The 18128-nt window shown below is 39.0% G+C and overlaps 1 protein-coding gene across 1 annotated transcript in view; it reads left to right on the forward strand.

The window, feature by feature from the left end:
- The window catches only part of ZYG11A (zyg-11 family member A, cell cycle regulator), a 61824-nt gene extending 45067 nt beyond the window's left edge, over positions 1–16757 (forward strand). Inside the window, exons 6-14 of the mRNA XM_059898576.1 lie at positions 244–308; positions 1641–1740; positions 1839–1892; positions 5340–5501; positions 5835–5879; positions 9668–9862; positions 12352–12413; positions 12816–12913; positions 16594–16757. Coding sequence (XP_059754559.1) covers positions 244–308; positions 1641–1740; positions 1839–1892; positions 5340–5501; positions 5835–5879; positions 9668–9862; positions 12352–12413; positions 12816–12913; positions 16594–16757 — 945 coding nt within the window. The remainder of the gene's footprint in view (positions 1–243; positions 309–1640; positions 1741–1838; positions 1893–5339; positions 5502–5834; positions 5880–9667; positions 9863–12351; positions 12414–12815; positions 12914–16593) is intronic.
- The last annotated feature ends 1371 nt before the right edge of the window (positions 16758–18128 follow it).

Consider the following 18128-nt stretch of genomic DNA (forward strand, 5'->3'; position numbering starts at 1 on the left):
TCCTTCTAGGGTTCAGGGAGAAGGGAGACTGCCTCTTCGCCAAAAAAGGGATTGTTCTTTAGGCAAAGATGAATGTTACAGAGTTTAATAGTAAGATTAAATCAAGAACTTGGAGAGGACCAGGTACACAATGAGCTCTCAATAAGAAAAGCTTATTAGTAGCACCTTCCAAATGTTTAATTAGAACCTTTATTTAGAATGAGTATACATTTGCTCAGAATTACTTTTCTTTATTCCGTTAAGTTACAGAAGAATTGCCTTCTCTCCTTAACCAATTCCAGGATTCTTGTGGATGTTCCATTTGACAGGCAAGTATAAAATTGGATTATCTGATTTTGGGATGTTGACCAGTGTTACTCTGAGCACTGTTGGCTTTTGGTTATTAGCCTAGCAAGGGTCTGATTAAGGCTGGGATAAAGTGTTTGGGGAGAATGTTCTGTTGAGATTTTTCCACAGAGGTGTTCGGAAGTACTATACTTGCAAATGTTGTCTCCCAAAGTGTGATTCCAGTTTAGGGAAGTGGGTAGTAAGAACATGGGCGCCAGAGAGTAAAACATCGAATCAAGTTCTAGCCCTTTCATTATCTTTGTGTGTAAGTTTCCTCATTTGTAAAATAGTGACTCTTATGAGGATTAGATATATGATGTTTGTAAGGTACTTATCACAGTGCCTAGCATAAGAGTGCAGGCTGTTCTAAATATTAACCATTCTTTTTGTTATTATTTTATTGATAATGCTTTTTTTTAAAAAAAACAAACACAAAACATCATTGTAGACTCCAGAGGGGTTCCTCTTGAGGCCATTGTAATCTCTCAGTTTCATGAGTTCCAAAACATTAATAATAGTTGCTGCCAACAGGAAAATTAGCCACAGTCTGATATGAAGAAAGCCCATGATTTATGCATGCAAGGTTGTAGGCTAAGCCATTCTCAAATCTAATTAAAGTGTGTACTTAACATGAGAGTTGACTTTTAAAAGTACAGTAGGGAAGGTGGTCTTCCTCATTAAAAAAAAAAAATCTGTATTTTCACTTTCTTTTGACAAGTTGGAACCTCTTTTTCAACAAGTCTTCATTCCTATATAGCAATCATCTATTGGAGCTGAGTAAAAGCCGTGAATAAAGGGCCATGAATTCTGTCTAGCTAAGTGATTTGCTAAATGCTGTGGCATTTTAGCACTGTCTGCAAGTCAGATTATAAATTACTACCTCTTGGGGAATTTATTTCCTTTTTCAGACCCATCATAGTTGAAACTGAGTGCTAAAAATAAGTCTTTTTTAGGTCTGTCCATCTTTGAATCTTGTGCATTTTGCTCACGTTCTTCTTTTTTCGCCATGCCTCGTGGCTTGTGGGATCTTAGTTCCTGACAAGGGATCGAACCTGGGCCCTTGGCAGTGAAAATGCATAGTCCTAACCACTGGACTGCTGTGGAATTCCCACTCACATTGTTTTTTGCATGCTCTCCTTTTCCTCTTCTGATTTTCTCTTCTTTTTGCCAAATGCTCTTTGCTTTCATAGCTGAGGCTTTATAAGTCCAAGACTATTTTTGTTAAACAAGATTTGTTGGGGAGGCTAACTGATTTCTTCACTTCTCATGTACAATTTCACAAACTTTATTGTGAGAAAAATACTGTTTTTTAGGTTCGATGCTGCCAAATTTGTTATGAGATGGCTCTGTAAGCATGAAAACCCCAAGATGCAAACAATGGCAGTGAGCATAACCTCTATTCTAGCCCTGCAGGTATGTGATTGCTAGATGCAAAATTTCTCTCTCCCTAGTCTTGGTGGAGCTTTGATGGAGGTCTAACATTTCACTTTCGGCTTTTTGTTTGTTTATAGCTCTCACCTGAGCAAACTGCACAACTTAAAGAAGAGCTCTTCATGGCAGTTAAGGTAGGTTAATTGTCACTTGTATAACTTTTTTTTCAATAAAAGTAATTTGTGAACATAGTTTAAAAAATTAAATCATTTTAAAAAGCTTATAAAATGAACAATCTGTAAGACCTGCTACCCAGAAGAAACTATTCTGTACTTATATAGCTACTTCTTCTCCATATCTCTAAATAAAATGCTTATAATTGCGGTTTCAGTCTGTCATACAGAGCGAAGTAAGTCAGAAGGAGAAAAACAAATATCGTATATTAAAGCATATATGTGGAATCTAGAAAAATGGTACAGATGGACCTATTTCCAGGGCAGGAATAGAGACACAGACATAGAGAACAGATATGTGGACATGAGGGGACGGGGATGGTGGGGCGAATTGGGAGATTAGGATTGACATAAATACACTACCATGTGTAAAATAGATAGCTAGTGGGAACCTGCTGTGTAGCACAGGGAGCTGTCAGCTTGGTGCTCTGTGATGACCTAGCTGGGTGGGATGGCGGGGGGGGGTGGGAGGGAGGTCCAAGAGGGAGGGGATATATGTATACATATAGCTGATTCACTTCGTTGTACAGCAGAAACTAACACAAAATTGTAAAGCAACTATGCTGCAATTAAAAAAAAAGAGAAAAAAAGATTTATCAGTTTTAGATGTTATCTCGTGATTCTGCTGGTATGGTAAATAAGAATTTGGCTCTCCTACATATATCTCTACAAATTACCTCCTTTCCCAACCCTCAATAAATTTATATTACAAGTTTTAATAAATCAGTATCTACATTATGATTGTGCTAACATTGGTCATGAAAAAATGTACATCATTGTTTTATTTGCACTTCTCTTATTCTGAGGTGAGACTTGAGCCATCTTTTTTTTTGGAAGAGTCATTTATAATTTCTGTGAATTGTCTGTTCATGGCCTTCAGTTTTTCTTTAGGGTTGCTGGCTTTTTTCTAATTTATAGAATTCCTTTATGTTTATAAGATGCATGTAATTTTTCCCCAGTTGGCTGTTAGTCTGTTTTTACTTTATTTATGGCATGATTTGGTACACGATAATTTTTTTAAAATTTTTATATTGTTGAATTTATTCTTTTCTTCTTTTTTAAAGGAGAAGTTTTTGTCATTGGGTTTTTAAAAAATATTTATTTATTTATGTATTTTGGCTACAAAGGGTCTTAGTTGCGGCATGCTGGATCTTTGTGTGGCACGTGGACTTCTTAGTTGCGACATGCACGCAGGATCTAGTTCCCTAACCAGGGATCGAACCTGGGCCCCCTGCATGGGGAGCGCGGAGTTTTAGCCACTGGACCACCAGGAAAGTCCCAGATGCTGGCTTTAGATTGGAGCAGAAAAGGAAGGCAGAGTACACTGATGCAAGGGCAAGCAGGTGGTTAGATTTTGTTAAGAAGAATAGCTATGGTTCCCAGTGAAAACTTAGATGAATTGATCAAATGAGAGGAACAAGAAGATGACAGTTAAAGTTCGGGGAGTGAGAATTATGAAATAGTAGTCTTTGGAGTGAATTCATTGAGAAATATAGTAGGATTGCCAGGTACAGTTAGTTGAATGCCCTTTTGAAATTTTGGGGCAGATATTAAGAGTAAGACTCGAGCACAGTCTTTTTCAATATTCAGATTTTGGAGGTGGGGCATGAAGTAGGGTTTAACTAAGGTAGGAGTTTTGCCAAGATGATGTGGTGGAAGAACACTGAAGTTACTGGGAATGCTAACAGTAATAGATAGAGGTAGAGAGAGATAGATATTGATATGGAGAGCAAGTACTTAAAGTAACACGGAGGGAAGTGTAGCCCTGTAGTTCTTGGAGAAACCATTTTAGGTAGTGGTACCAAAAGATCAGGCTTTAATGTAGATGGACCTAGAGACTGTCATACAGAGTGAAGTAAGTCAGGAAGAGAAAAACAAATATCGTATATTAACGCATATATGTGGAACCTAGAAAAATGGCACAGATGAACCGGTTTGCAGGGCAGAAATTGAGACACAGATGTAGAGAACAAATGTAAGGACACCAAGGGGGGAAAGCGGTGGGGGGGGGGGTGGGAGTGTGATGAATTGGGTGATTGGGATTGACATGTATACACTGATGTGTATAAAATGGATGACAATAAGAACCTGCTGTATAAAAAAATAAATAAAATAAAATTCAAAAATTCAAAAAAAGAAAATGTTCAGGCTTTAGATTAAAACAAACTAGGTTCAGCCACTAACTAGCCATAGCCCTTAGGTAATTTACTTATCTCCTCTGCGCCTCAGATTCTTTATCTGAAAAACTGGCATTGGACATGGGAGTAATATTTTGCAGTTATTTTGAGTATTATTAAGATAAAATATGTTAAGCATCTAACCATGGGCCTGACCACAGCTGTCATTACTTTCCAGGTCAGCCTCACTTTCTGCTCCCTCCCTTGCTGCCACTCACCCTATTGGCTGTCTAGGTGATTGCTACCAGTGTGGTGTGCACTCATATTCTTCTTTTGGCTCTAACAGCTTTATTTTTGTGAATTCTCTTGATATGTTCTCTCCTGGTTGGGTAAAATATTTGAGATGGTCTCATTCCTCCTGAAAACAGACATAATCTGGTTTGTTTAGCGTTGTTATATTTTATGTATCTTTTCACTAGCTGGTTAAGTGGAAATGGCTGTCTTTTTCCTTTCACATGACAGTCTAGTATGTTTGAAAGAAAGCATGAATACTAGCTTAACTTTTGTCTAGAAAAATTCTGATTTGAAATGGTATATTGGAATCTCTGTTAAATAAGTCAGTGGTTTCTTCAAGCTATTAGGACATATTATACTACAAACTAGTGTTATCCTGTAGCCATACTGACCTGCTCAGTGGTGTAGAACAGCAAACTTTTTTTTTTTGCCTGGAATATCTGCCCCCCTCCCCATTTTATGTCCTCATTCCTTGCTTAGCTGCCTTGTCCTTTTTTTCTTTTGGTCTCTTTTACATATTACCTTTGTATGGAATCTTCCCTCTCCCACTTTTTCTAAAGAAAATTCTTAGGCTTTTATGTGTTTCCTTCAGAGCATTTACCAAAGCTAAAAATTATTTTATTTAGTTGAGATATACTGTTTTTTTTAATCTGTCACTCTTATCTGAATATGTGCCTGACTTCCAAAAGGTGTTGACTAAACATTCTCAATATGTGAATAATGGAATAGCCGATATGTACTTGACTATGAGGTTTATTAACAAGCACCAAGAACTAGATTAAGTGCTTGATAAACTTTAGTATTTTTCCTCACAAAAACCCTAAAAAATAGTTGTAAGTCATTTTATAGAGAGAAAGTGGGTCACAAAGCTATTAAGTGGTAGAACTTGGGTTTAGAACCGAGGTTTGATTCTAAAGCTTTTCTTAACCATTGCTTTCCTTATACTGGAATTGAGTCAGTCACTAGGGCATCTTACTCCCTGTCTCTTGTTTTTTAGGAACTTCTAGCAATAGTAAAACAAAAGACTACTGAGAATTTAGATGATGTCACCTTCTTGTTTACTTTGAAAGCACTTTGGAATCTTACAGATGAATCTCCAGCTGCCTGCAAGCACTTTATTGAAAATCAAGGATTGGCGATCTTCATCCAAGTCTTGGAGGTGGGAAGACAGGATTGAGTTTATGTGTAAAGTCCTTTTTAAAAATATTTATTTATTTATTTAATTTATTTATTTTGGCTGCTCCTGGTCTTAGTTGTGGCATGCGGACTTCTTAGTTGCAGCATGCAGACTCTTAGTTGCGGCATGAGGGCTTCTTAGTTGTGGCATGCAGACTCTTAGTTGTGACATGCATGTGGGATCTAGTTCCCCGACCAGGGATTGAACCTGGGCCCTCTGCACTGGGAGTGCAGAGTCTCACCCACTGGAACACCAGGGAAGTCCCTGTAAAGTTCTTTTCTTCATGATAAAGTAACCTGTATATTCTTTTCACAGACTTTTTCAGAGTCAACAATACAAAGGAAAGTACTTGGTCTTTTGGTAAGGTGAATTGTTTTGAGTTAATTCTAATTACTTAAAAAAATAAGAAAGCTCACACTCATGTAGTACCTACTATGTGCTAGGCACTTTTGTAAGCAGTTTACATGCATTAACTCGTTTAATCTTCACACTATCCCTATAAAGTAAATACCATTGTATATGAGTCATCTATTGCTGTAAACAAACTACAGCTTAAAACAGCATCCATTTTATTCACTTATGAATCTGTGGGTCAAGAGTTTGAACTCAGCTCAGCTGTACAGGTCTTCTGCTGGTCTCTGTGGAGTTACTCATGTCGCTGCAGTCATCTGGTGGCTCAGCTAGGCCTAGATGCTCTAGGATGGCCTGACTCTGAACTCTGACCATTGGTGCAGGTTGTTAGCTGGGCCTTGTGTCTCCATGAGCTTCTTCACTTGGCAGTTTCTGGGCAGCAATAGAAGGCAAGTGCACTGTACAAGTGCTTCTTAAACCTCTGCTTATATCAGATTTTCTAATGTCTCACAGGTCAAAGTAGGTTACGAGACCCGGGGTGTTTTCCAACAACCACTTTGCCACTTGTTTGACACCAACTGGGTGTCCTACAGTTCGATTCAGTTCAATTCTGCCACTAGCTATCCAGAGTTAGCATCAGATCCCACAAGTTAAAAAGCTCAGTCCCACAAGTCTGCCTCCACTTTAGTTGCCAACTGTTAAGCCCAGGCCACCCCTACTTCTGACTGACTGACTTTAAATTGGGGGTTTCCACGACCCCCTCCTCAGGTTGATAATTTGCTAGAATGGCTCACAGAACTGGGGAAGGCACTTTATTTGCTATTTTCAATTTATTGTAGGGTACAACTCAGAAACAGTCACATAGAAGAGATGTGTAGGGCAAGGAAGGAGAGAGGTGTGCAGAGCTTCCATGCCCTCTCTGGGTACACCACCTTCCCAGCACCTTGATGTGTTCACCAACCCAGAAATTCTCCAAACCCCAGTATTTAGGGGTATTTATGTGGGGGTGGGGGGTCTCATCACCCAGGCATGATTGATTATTAATTCAATCTTTAGCCTCTCTCCTCTCCCGCTGAGGTTGGGGGCATGGGGTTGAAAGTTCCAGGCTTCTAATCAAGGTTTCGTCTTTCTGGCATCCAGCCCCCATCCAGAAGCTATCTAGGTCCCTGCCAAGAGTCACCTCATTAGAACAAAGATGCTCCAATCACTCCAGAAATTCCAAGGGATTTGAGAGCTCTGAGTCAGGAACTAGGGACAAAGACCAGGTATTTCTTATGCCTATGGATAAGCCCAGATTAAAGGAGGTGGCCATCCCTTGATGGGAAGAGCAGCAGTCACATTGTTAAAGGGCATATACACAGGGATAGGGAAATTGCGTTATGTTCTGTACTCTCCCATACATCGTTGTCTACATTTTATAGATATTCAGTCTGAGGCACAGAAGTGCCATTTACCCTATGTTACCTAGATAGTAAGAGGCAGAATCAGAACTCAAGCTCAGGCAGTCTGGCTCCAGACCCTCTGATATTAGCCACTTTACTATACTTCCTCTTTAACAATTGAATTAATTTTTTAGAAATATCTTTGTTTATACTTTTATACTACCTCCCAATCAGGATATTTGTTATTGAGAGATTTCTTTGTTTCCTAAAGATAAAGGTGAAGATTTACAAAAAGTAACGAAGACATACTACTGTATGCCCCTGCAGTTTGCTGTGCTGGTGCTTCGGAAGACACAGATACATGAAACATAGCAAGCTGGTAGTACTAATAATGTTGGGGGTTGGTGTCAGACACGTATGCAAATACCTCTCTAATTCATGATTGACTGTGGTAAGTGCTGGAAAAGAGGCACAAAGTCCAGTGGGAGCCTTTGATTCTAGATCATGAACTCATTGAAAGCAGGGACTGTGTCTTTCCCTTTGTATCCCTAACACATACAGGACTTGGGACAGAGCAGATGTGAAAGGCTTCATAGAGAGGAATACATGATTAGTATTGGAAACCTGGAAGGTACAGAAAAGTAGAAGAAAGGAACAAAGGTCATTTTGGGCTAGGAAAGGATGAGAAAATGTAATCATTTGAGGGACACTGTAATATAGAGTATCTGGAATTTTGGGAGAAGGTGGGAAGAAGAAAAACAATGGGAAATCAGGCCAGAAGGGTGGATTGAAGCCTCATAGATCTATACAATGCGAAGTATCCTACTTTTTATCCTTTTGAGAGCCTCTCAGAATACTGAGGGTTAGGGGGGTTGTTCCTTTTCCTTCCTTTTTCTGTATGAGGAAGACCCACATTCTCCTGTAGCTTCCATTCAGTATTTTATTCCATAGACTCTTGGGAAGAAAAGGCTAATATAAAAGCCTCTGCCAAGATTACAAGAGGAACTTGGGACTCAACTGAGGTGTCCCTCTCAGTTTTGCTAAGGATCCTATCTATCATCTTGTCTCTTCTTGTTTGGGGCTGCCATCTGATAGACTCAATGCGGAAGTCATGCTGTTGACGAATTGTGTAGCTGGCCCAGGGAAGAAGGGCAGGGGGTCTAAAAACAGTGCAATTTCTGTTGAAATCATGCTGTTGACAAGAGGGGTATAGCTAGTCTTGGGAAAAGGGGGCAGGGTGGGTCTCAGAACAGTACAATTTTCTGCAGAGTGCCTTATGCCTTTTTCAACATACTAAGTCTATAAGGTATACTTTTCTGAAAGCTGCTTTAGAAGGAGCAGTGACTGCTGTGGTCGCTTTGACTGTGTGTTTATCCTCTAAACCTTTGTTTTTTCATTTGTGTAGTGGACAGACCCTAAGTGACCAACCCCCAGTGATTATAGTTTTTTTGGTGTTCATGTCTTTGTGTAACCCCCTTCCCTAGAGTCTGGGCAGGACCTGTGACTTGCTTCTAACTAATAGAATATGGCAAAGATAATAGGATATCACTCCTGTGATTATATTACAATATGTATAAAATCCTTCTTCCTAGCAGACACTCTAGAGAAGTGAGTGGTTGGAGAAGGGAGAAGCCCACATAGCAAAAAAAAACTATGGGCAGCTTCTGGGAGCTGAGGGTGGCCTCCAGCAAGAAACCCTCCTTCCTGCAGCCACAGGGGAATGAATTCTGCCAACGGTCTGAGTGAGCTTGGAAGTATTCTCCCCACCCACACCTCACCCATTGGAGCCTCCAGATGAGAATGCAGCCCAGCCAGCCCTTTGATTGCAGGCTTGTGAGACCCAGCTAAGCGAGGCCCACAGAAACTGGGAGAGGAAAAATGTATGTTGTTTTAAGCCACCAAGTTTGTGTTAATTTGTTACACACATAGAAAACTAACACAGTACATAAAATAACGAAAATACTGCCTGCCTTTCATTGTTACTGTTAAACTTAAAGCTAATGTAACGTATAGTGGGCCCCCAGGAATGTTAAGTTTTTTAGTCAGACCTGGATTTGTATTCTAGTCCAACCAGTTATTAGCAGCGTGAACCTGACAAATCAGTCTTGCTGAGTGTCGAATTTCTTTGTAGGACTATTAAAGATTAAATGAGATAAGGCAGATAAAAAGACATTTCAGTCTCTCTAGCTCAGTGCCTGGCACTTAGTAAGTGCTTACTCAGTGATTTGTTATTACTGATCATCCTCATCATCAAGGGGGTGGGATTGTAGGTGTTAGGCTAAATCTGAGGGAGGAGGATGGGGCTAAGTGTTCTTGTATGTATATGAGCTGAGCAGTCAGAGAGGGAGAGGAACCAATTCCTGATTCTCCCCTCCTTTCCTGTCCCTGATATTCTCTGCTCCATCTGACCCATAGAACAACATAGCTGAAGTCAGAGAACTCTCTTCCAAGCTGATGACTGAAGATGTGGTAAAGCATGTCAGCAGCTTGCTGCATAGTAAGGAATTGGAAGTCAGCTATTTAGCTGCAGGCATCATAGCCCACCTGACATCTGACAAACAGCCCTGGATATCCCATGACCTCCAGAGGAGAGCACTTCTGCAGGATCTGGTATGAGAACCATTGCTCTTTACAAAATCCAGAGTCATCTCTTCTTGCAGAAAACTTATTTTTCTAGGTCATAAGAATTTTTGAAATATGTGTTCATTGTAGAAAATGGGAAAGATAGAGAAAAATATAAAGAAAACATTATAAATCACCCACACCTTACCACCCGAAGCTAATAATCTCTATTAACGTTTTGTTGCATTCCTTCTGATAACTTTCCTTCTATAAAAGTTATACATGCAAACCGTTTATATGGCTTATTCTAATTCTCTTTCCCACTCTCAGCTCTTTTTAAAGCTATATCTTTTGGTGTTTACCTCCATATCTCTAACATATGTTGTTATTTCTTGACTCTGTAGTTTTAGACATTATCAATTTATTTTCCCACTTTGGAAAATGAAGATTCTTTTTCTCTTTGTCCCAATGCACACCCTTTCCTATACTCCAAGTATACATCTCCTTTCAATACATTCAAGCACATTCTGTCTACTTCAGCTTCTTGGAGACTACTTTCCCAAGCCTTCTGTTTTTTTTCCATCTGATTTGCTTTTTTGTATATCTGTTAGACCACTGTCATCCCAGGATATTCATTTACTGTCATTCTGGAGATTCTCTTTGCTCTCTTGTGTTGGATTCCCTGTTTCCTGGATTGTGTACCTTCCTATTTTTTGGTGTACTCCCTCATTCTCTTGGGTCATATCCTCCAGTAGCTTCCTAAGAGATGTATGAAAAAGAAAATCTGAAACCTTTTATGTTTGAAAAGGCCTTTATTTTACATTCACATTTAGTTGATCAAATGGCTAGGTATAAAAGTTAAGTTTTGAAATATTTTCACAATTTCTAAGTCATTGCTCCATTGTCTTTTATTTCTCTGTATCACTGTTGAGAAGTCCTGTGCCATTTTTCTTTGGAAGCTTTAAGACCTTTGTCTTCAGTGTTTGGAAATCACAGTGATGTGCCTTGATGTGGGTTCATTTTCATCTGTTCTGTTGACTACTTACTGCTCTGGAAGCTCATTTCCTTCAATTCTGGGAAATTTCTTTCTCTCCCTCTCGCCCCTCCATCCCTCCTTCTTCTTTCCTCTTTTTTCTCCCTGCTTCCTTCCCTTCCCTTTTTTTTTGGCTGCATTGGGTCTTTGTTGCTGCACATGGGCTTTCTCAAATTGCAGCGAGCCGGGGCTACTCTTTGTTGCAGTGCACGGATTTCTCATTGCAGTGGCTTCTCTTGTTGTGGAGCACGGGCTCTAGGCATGTGGGCTTCAGTAGTTGCAGCACACGGGCTCAGTAGTTGTGGCTCGCGGGCTCTAGAGCGCAGGCTCAGTAGTTGTGGTGCATGGGCTTAGTTGCTCTGCGGCATGTGGGATCTTCCCGGACCAGGGCTTAAACCCGTGTCCCCTGCATTGGCAGGCGGATTCTTAACCACTGCACCACCAGGGAAGTCCCGTCCCTCCCTTCCTTAATTTCTATTCTTCTGATTGAAGATTATAAGGTCGGCTTCCAACAGGCTAAACACCCACTAGAGGAAGAGAGTTGGGGGTAAAGAAGACTCAGCATTTAGTATTTAGATTTTTCACTTTAGCCCCCTGTTTTTAGCATGGTACTCCCAACCTCAGTTGTTCATGGGATTGCCCAGTCCAGAAATTTTTGTAAGGGGTGGTAGAGGAGATCTTGAAATCTTGATTCTTTGGTACTTTCAACCAATCCTCCTATTTTCAACCCAACCTCTAATCTCACTTCCTGAAGTAATACTTTTGCCAAATTTTTAAGTCTCTTGGGTGTTCTGTTCAAAATGGATTGTTTTTTTAACCTTACCCAGTGCTAGATCTATTAAATTAGTTACCATTTTTCTTCTGCTTTCTTCTGTGTGTATTTGTCTTCTTTTTTTTTTTTTCCTAAAGAATGTCACTTTTTTTTTTATTATTAATTTATTTATTTTTGGCTGTGTTGGGTCTTCGTTTCTGTGCGAGGGCTTTCTCCAGTTGTGGCAAGCGGGGGCCACTCTTCATCTCGGTGCGCGGGCCTCTCACTATCGTGGCCTCTCTTGTTGCAGAGCACAGGCTCCAGACGCGCAGGCTCAGTAGTTGTGGCTCACGGGCTTAGTTGCTCCGTGGCATGTGGGATCTTCCCAGACCAGGGCTCGAACCCGTGTCCCCTGCATTAGCAGGCAGATTCTCAACCACTGCACCACCAGGGAAGCCCTATTTGTCTTCTTTTAAACCGTTTGTATCATTCTGTTCATAGGATTTAGGGGAGGAGTGGGTGCATCCTCAATCTTCCATCATTAAACAGGAGCCCCTTTTTATTGCATTGTTTTCCACGTGACTTTGTTTATATTCTACATATATAATGCTTTACCTAATTGATAGTTGGCAGGTTAGGTATCCTAAATTTGAGTAATCAACCCCATATTTTGAAAACTTATGTTGTTTCATATATATGTAGTTATAAATGACATGAAACAATACTAGAATCTTGATTTGTCTTTTTGTACAGTATACAACCATCCAGAATTGGCCAAGTTCAAGTTGTAAGATGACAGCATTGGTGACCTACAGGTAATTTCATGATGGTGTAGTGCCTTTCTTAAAGCTTGTCCTCAGTCTACTCACTATGTAGAGGCCATGGTACAGTGATAAAATATTAGAATAAAATAGCCTGTGTTCAAATCCTGTTTCTTTGTGATATTGGGAAAATCACTTTTAGAAAATCTCTGAGACTCAGTTTTCGTCCTCTGTAAAATGAGGCTGGCAGTGTGCAAGATTGAGGGTGGAATCAGATATTGAATGTATAATGTCTCACACAGAGTATAATTTCTTAAATGCTAGTTCTGATTATATGCTCAGCAGTACATCTGTCTTGGTGAGGAATTGACCCTGGGAGGAAGATGTTGAAAATTATTATTATATCCCTGATGTTAGCTTGAGTTCTGAAGAAACGTCTTCTTTGTACTTATTTAGATCCTTCAAGGCATTTTTCCCACTCCTTGGCAACGTCTCTCAACCAGAGGTTCAGCTCTGGGCACTATGGGCCATGTATCATGTCTGCAGTAAAAACCGTATGTAATTAAAAAGAACAGTTTTCCAGCTATTATTCTGTATAAGGATTAAGTTCAAGATGGAATTTGAAAAATTGTTCACCTATGTCCTGATTTTAACACTTTTAAAAAAGAAACTGAAAAGCATTTGTATTAGTATAAAAAATGCTACAGAATTATAATTGGGGGTGGTTGTCAGGCAATATAGAAGGTGAAAGTTTGCTCCCCCTCCTATTCCCCATAGGCAAGCACTGTCCATAAGTTGATAACTATAACTATACTTCCAGATACTTTTCTGTATACATGCTATAGTTAGTATATACTATATGTGAATAGGATAATGTTTTTAGACAAAATGGGCTCATTCTGTGCATACTATCCTATAGCTTGCTGTTTTTCACTCAGTAGTTTATCATGAATACTATTCTTCCTATAGTAATACATAGATTTGCCTCTTTGTAATGGTTTGAGGGGGGCTGGGGGGCCAGATGTCAGGAGTTGGTCCCAGGCAGATTAAATGTTTTTCCATGTTTTGCTGTTTTAAATTCCCCTTGGGAATTCTTGGCTTTTATTCTTTTTTTTTTTTTTTAATATTTATTTATTTATTTGGTTGCACCAGGTCTTAGTTGTGGCTTGTGGGCTCCTTAGTTGCAGCACATGGGATCCTTAGTTGTGGCAGGTGGGCTCTTTAGTTGTGGCTCCAGGGCTCCTTAGTTGTGCCTCACCAGCTCCTTAGTTGTGGCATGCATGTGGGATCTAGTTCCCTGACCAGGGATCGAACCCAGGCCCCCTGCATTGGGAGCGTGGAGTCTTATCCACTGCACCACCAGGGAAGTCCCTTGGCTTTTATTCTTTGTTAAGCATTATTATTAAAACTTTTGCTTTTATTATAAAAGAAATATAGGCTATAATTTTATACTAAAAAACCTAAGATATAACTTTTAGAATTAATTAAAGGTTTAACTGTCAAAAGCATAAGCTATCTTAAAATGGCTTTAACAAGTATTGAGGCCTATATGCAAAAAATACTATAGGAAATAATTTAAAAGCCTGAAATAATTGTGAGACATACTATACTCAATTCTTTTCAATTCACGGATATAATACAATTCAAGTGAATGAGTAAGAGTTGAGGAATCTGAAAATTATTTTAAAGTTAAAGTGGCAGGATAAACAGGAAAGAACTGACTGAGAAAAATGGTTTTTAGGAGCTTGCCCTAATACTTCTCTTTATTTATTTATTTATTTTTGGCTGTGCCTGTGGCGTGCAGAATCTTAATTCCCAGACCAGGGATCAAACCCTGGCACCCCTTGCAGTGGAAGCGTGGGGTCCTAACCACTGGACCACCAGAGAAGTCTCTAACACTTCTCCTTAAATGGTACTGGCATATGAATAGATAGAGGCAGATCAATCAGTTTGAATGGCACTGAAATAGACTCTAGTATATTCAGTTACAACAGTAGTAACTGTAACATCAACTAGAATTTAGTTGAGTATTTATATTTACCATGTGCCAAGCAGTGTTGTAAGCTATTTTTGTGTAACTTATTTAATTTTCACAACAGATAGAAGGGGTAGCATTTTATTGTATATCTGTTACAGATGAGAAAACGAGGCATAGAGAAGTAAAGTAACTTGCCCAAAGTTAAAACAGCCTGCACCAGCAGAGATAGGCTTCTAACCTAGTGATCTGACTCCAGATCACCACTATTAATTAGATTGCTCTGTGTTTCTTTGCTATATGATGTTACAATTTATTTAACATTGTTTCCAGTCTTTTCTATTACAATACAAACACTGGTTCAATGAATAATGACATCCTCTCTCTCACTCTCACTCACACACATACTATATATTTAGGAAAGATGAACATGTGTGCTAATTAAGAAGACAGACCCCAGAATCAGACTATTTGTACTTTGCTCCCATTTACTAACTGTGGGAGCTTGAGCAAGTTACTGAACCCCTCTGTGCTCCAGTTTCCTCATCTGTAAAATGGGGATTAAAATACCTATTTCATAGGGCTGTTATGAGAATTAAATGAGGTAACATTTGCAAAGCATTTAAACATTGCTTGGCTCATAGTATGAGCATTTGTACATAGCACAGTATTAGTACAAGCGTAGTGCATACCATTTGTTAAAATAAAAGACATCACTTTGCAAGCATAATCTGCAGAATACTTTTAGAATTACTGAGTCAAAGTGTTATGACTGCTTGTTTTGGTAGGTATTGCTAAACTGTCATCCAGAGAATTGATTACCAGTTTGCATTCTCATCAGCAATATACGAGAGCTTCCAGTTTCCTTTTATTCTTGCAAAAAGGTTTAGTTGAATTTTTTGATCTTTGTCAATCTAAGGTGAAAGAGAGTCTCAGTTGACGTTTATTTTAAGTAAGGTGAACTGTCTTATATTTGAATTGTCTGTTGATTTCCATTGCTCACTTTTTGTTTACTGTTTTTTTTTTGTTTTGTTTACTGTTTTTTGGTCTTTTTAATTTGAAGGAACTCTTGCAAATATTCTGTCCCAGTTTATTGTCTTGATTTTATTCATTGTTTTTACAAGTCAGTATTTTGTTATATGGCCTCTGGGTTTCAGGTCATGATTATACCTTACAAAATTGATGAAAATTTTCAGCCATTTTGTTTTAAAATATTACCCTCCACCTATTCTCTCTATTCCTTTCTTGTAACATCTATCAGAAGTATCCTATACCTTCTCTCAATCTGTCCTACATATTTTGTAACCATTAAAAAAAAAAAAGTTTCCATGTCTTTGTTTCTTTTTACTGCATTCTTGGTAATTGCCTTAGATGTGTTTTTGGATCATTGTTTCTGTGTCTAATAGACTCTTGGACTGATTAAGAGAATCCTTTCAGACTGAGTTGTGGACATGTCCCTTCAGTACAGCTTTGTATTTGCTTCTGTCAAGTGTTCTAGAGGTTTCCCTGGGATTGGACTAATTCTTATATTAATTTCTCAGCTCAAGGGTTCCCAGAACATTTAGGGTAATATATATTCAAACCCTAGACCAACTTGGGACTGGTTATAAATTCTCAGGAAAGACTTCTCCCCAGGAGCCCAGGCTAAGATGCAGATGTTTCATTGTCTTATCCGTTGTCTTGTCTAGCCCTTTGAGGGGCCAGCTTTCTGCATTGATTTTGCTTCTGACTTCCTAAGTTAAAATCTAAATTCCTAGATTACTGAAACTGACAGTCCCTTTCTGCCCCACGATAGTTACAGGTTAGGTTACACGAGGTTTAGGTGCTTTTTGCTCTTTGTGTCTGACTCCTGGACAATTCCTTTACTTGGTACACTCAACTATGAATTAAAAATTTTTTTGATTATAGTGTATCCAGCTCTGGGGTTTTTAGGTTGTCTAGCTCAACATATTGCCTGAACCTGAAATTTTTACTATTTTTGTAATAAAAGATGTTCTTATCCTTTTAGCTAGGATTAGAGACATTTGAAGCATAGAGTTGTCCAGAAGTAAACATAATAAAATAATCATCCATTATCTCATTACACAAACCAAGCATTAACTGGCATATTTCTTCTGAATTGACACAGTTTATCTGTTAATTCCTGTGTCAAAGGGCTTAAAACTTTGTACTGTTTCTTCAGAATGGTGAATGTGGTAATTTGGGAATATTTAAGATGCCAACTTGTCCATCAGGTTTCTTTGCTTGATTTTCTTTCAGCCAGCAAATACTGCAAAATGTTAGTCGAAGAAGGAGGACTGCAGCTTTTGTGGGACATCCAGAAGCACAGTGAGGCAGACCCCCAAGCACAGCACGTTGCAGCCTCCATTCTAGGTGACTTCAGAATGCATTTCATGAATTATCAGAGACTCCCTCTCTGTTGAATGCCCTTCTTATCCTCAGGGGCTTCAGAGGTGCTCTGTTGCTCAGTGTCAGGTCTTCTGCCCTGTCACCAATTGAATGTTGAATTGAATTGAAACAAGTTGTCATTGGAGTTTGTGAGTTGACTGCCTTCTTGGCCTTTTTTTTTTTTTGGTTGATTTTCTATAAGTTATAAGAAGGTTGGGTTTGTATGATAGCCATGATCCCAAATCAAGTTGGAATCATTTTGGGAATACCCTTTCAGCAGTTTTGAAAAATCAAGCCCTGGACTCTGTGTGAAGACCTGTGAGCTTGTGTTGGAACAGCTATGCCAGTTACTTTTCTCTAGCCCCGGCCAATTTCTTAACTCTGAGTGTTTGTCAGAGGAAAGGAAAAAGAAAGACCTACAGGGAAACTTTGATATTTATGTTAAATTTCATGTTTGAAAGAATCTCCTAAGTTGTTATTCCTGGTTATATGAAGCCACTGGAAAAGAAGTACATGAAAAAGTTCTAGGAAACATACGCGTATAAATGTATTGTTTGGAAGGCAGAACCTCTATTGGAGGGGAGGAAAAAAAATTTTTTTTAATAGATACCAGAGTACCTTCCACTTGTTGGATGGAGGGAAGAGAAATATATTTTTATGATTTTGGATAGTCTACCTTTGACCTTTCTTCCTCCAACTTTACACATTAGACTGAGTAAGCATAACATTGTGTGTAATTGGGTGTGCTGGTGGGGCATGGTCAAAGTTAGGACTGAGAATAGAGTGTTCAGATGAAAGATTATATGGGGATTATAAATCTCAATCCCTCAATCCCTCAATCCCTCAAATTTTTAATTCGAGTTAGGACTGTGACCAAGGCTGAGAGGAAAGGGAAGGGCTGTGCTAGAGATGTAAAGAGGTGCTCTTACCTAATATGGAGATGAGAAAAATGGTGCACTTCTCTGAGAACCAGCCTCAACGACAGTATAAACTATCATAGAAGCTTTGGTTTGTGTCCTCTGCAAACCCGCTCTATGGAATAGAGTATGAAGTCCTTCCTCACCTTATTATTGACAACTAACAAAACATGTTTTACCATTCATCTGTTTAAATTTTTCAAAGAAATAAATTCCTTTCTGAATTAGTAGCTTATTTTAGGACTAGATTTTTGTGCTGTTAGCTGGCCAGACTCTTAACTGGAATGCTATATACCTTCGTTTGGAATCAGATGAGGCTTATTCTTATTCTAAACCATATTTCAAACTATTGCTCACTGGTGACTCGATCAGAGGAATTTGTAACCTGCTTCCTTCTATAGTCCTGCAACTACACAGTATTTTCTCTCATTCACTCTTTTGCATGGTTCAAAAGGCTGTCTTACTTTCCTGACCTGAGTTCCATATGTT

The sequence above is a fragment of the Balaenoptera ricei genome, chromosome 1 (assembly GCF_028023285.1).
Source record: "Balaenoptera ricei isolate mBalRic1 chromosome 1, mBalRic1.hap2, whole genome shotgun sequence".
Lineage (NCBI taxonomy): Eukaryota > Metazoa > Chordata > Mammalia > Artiodactyla > Balaenopteridae > Balaenoptera > Balaenoptera ricei.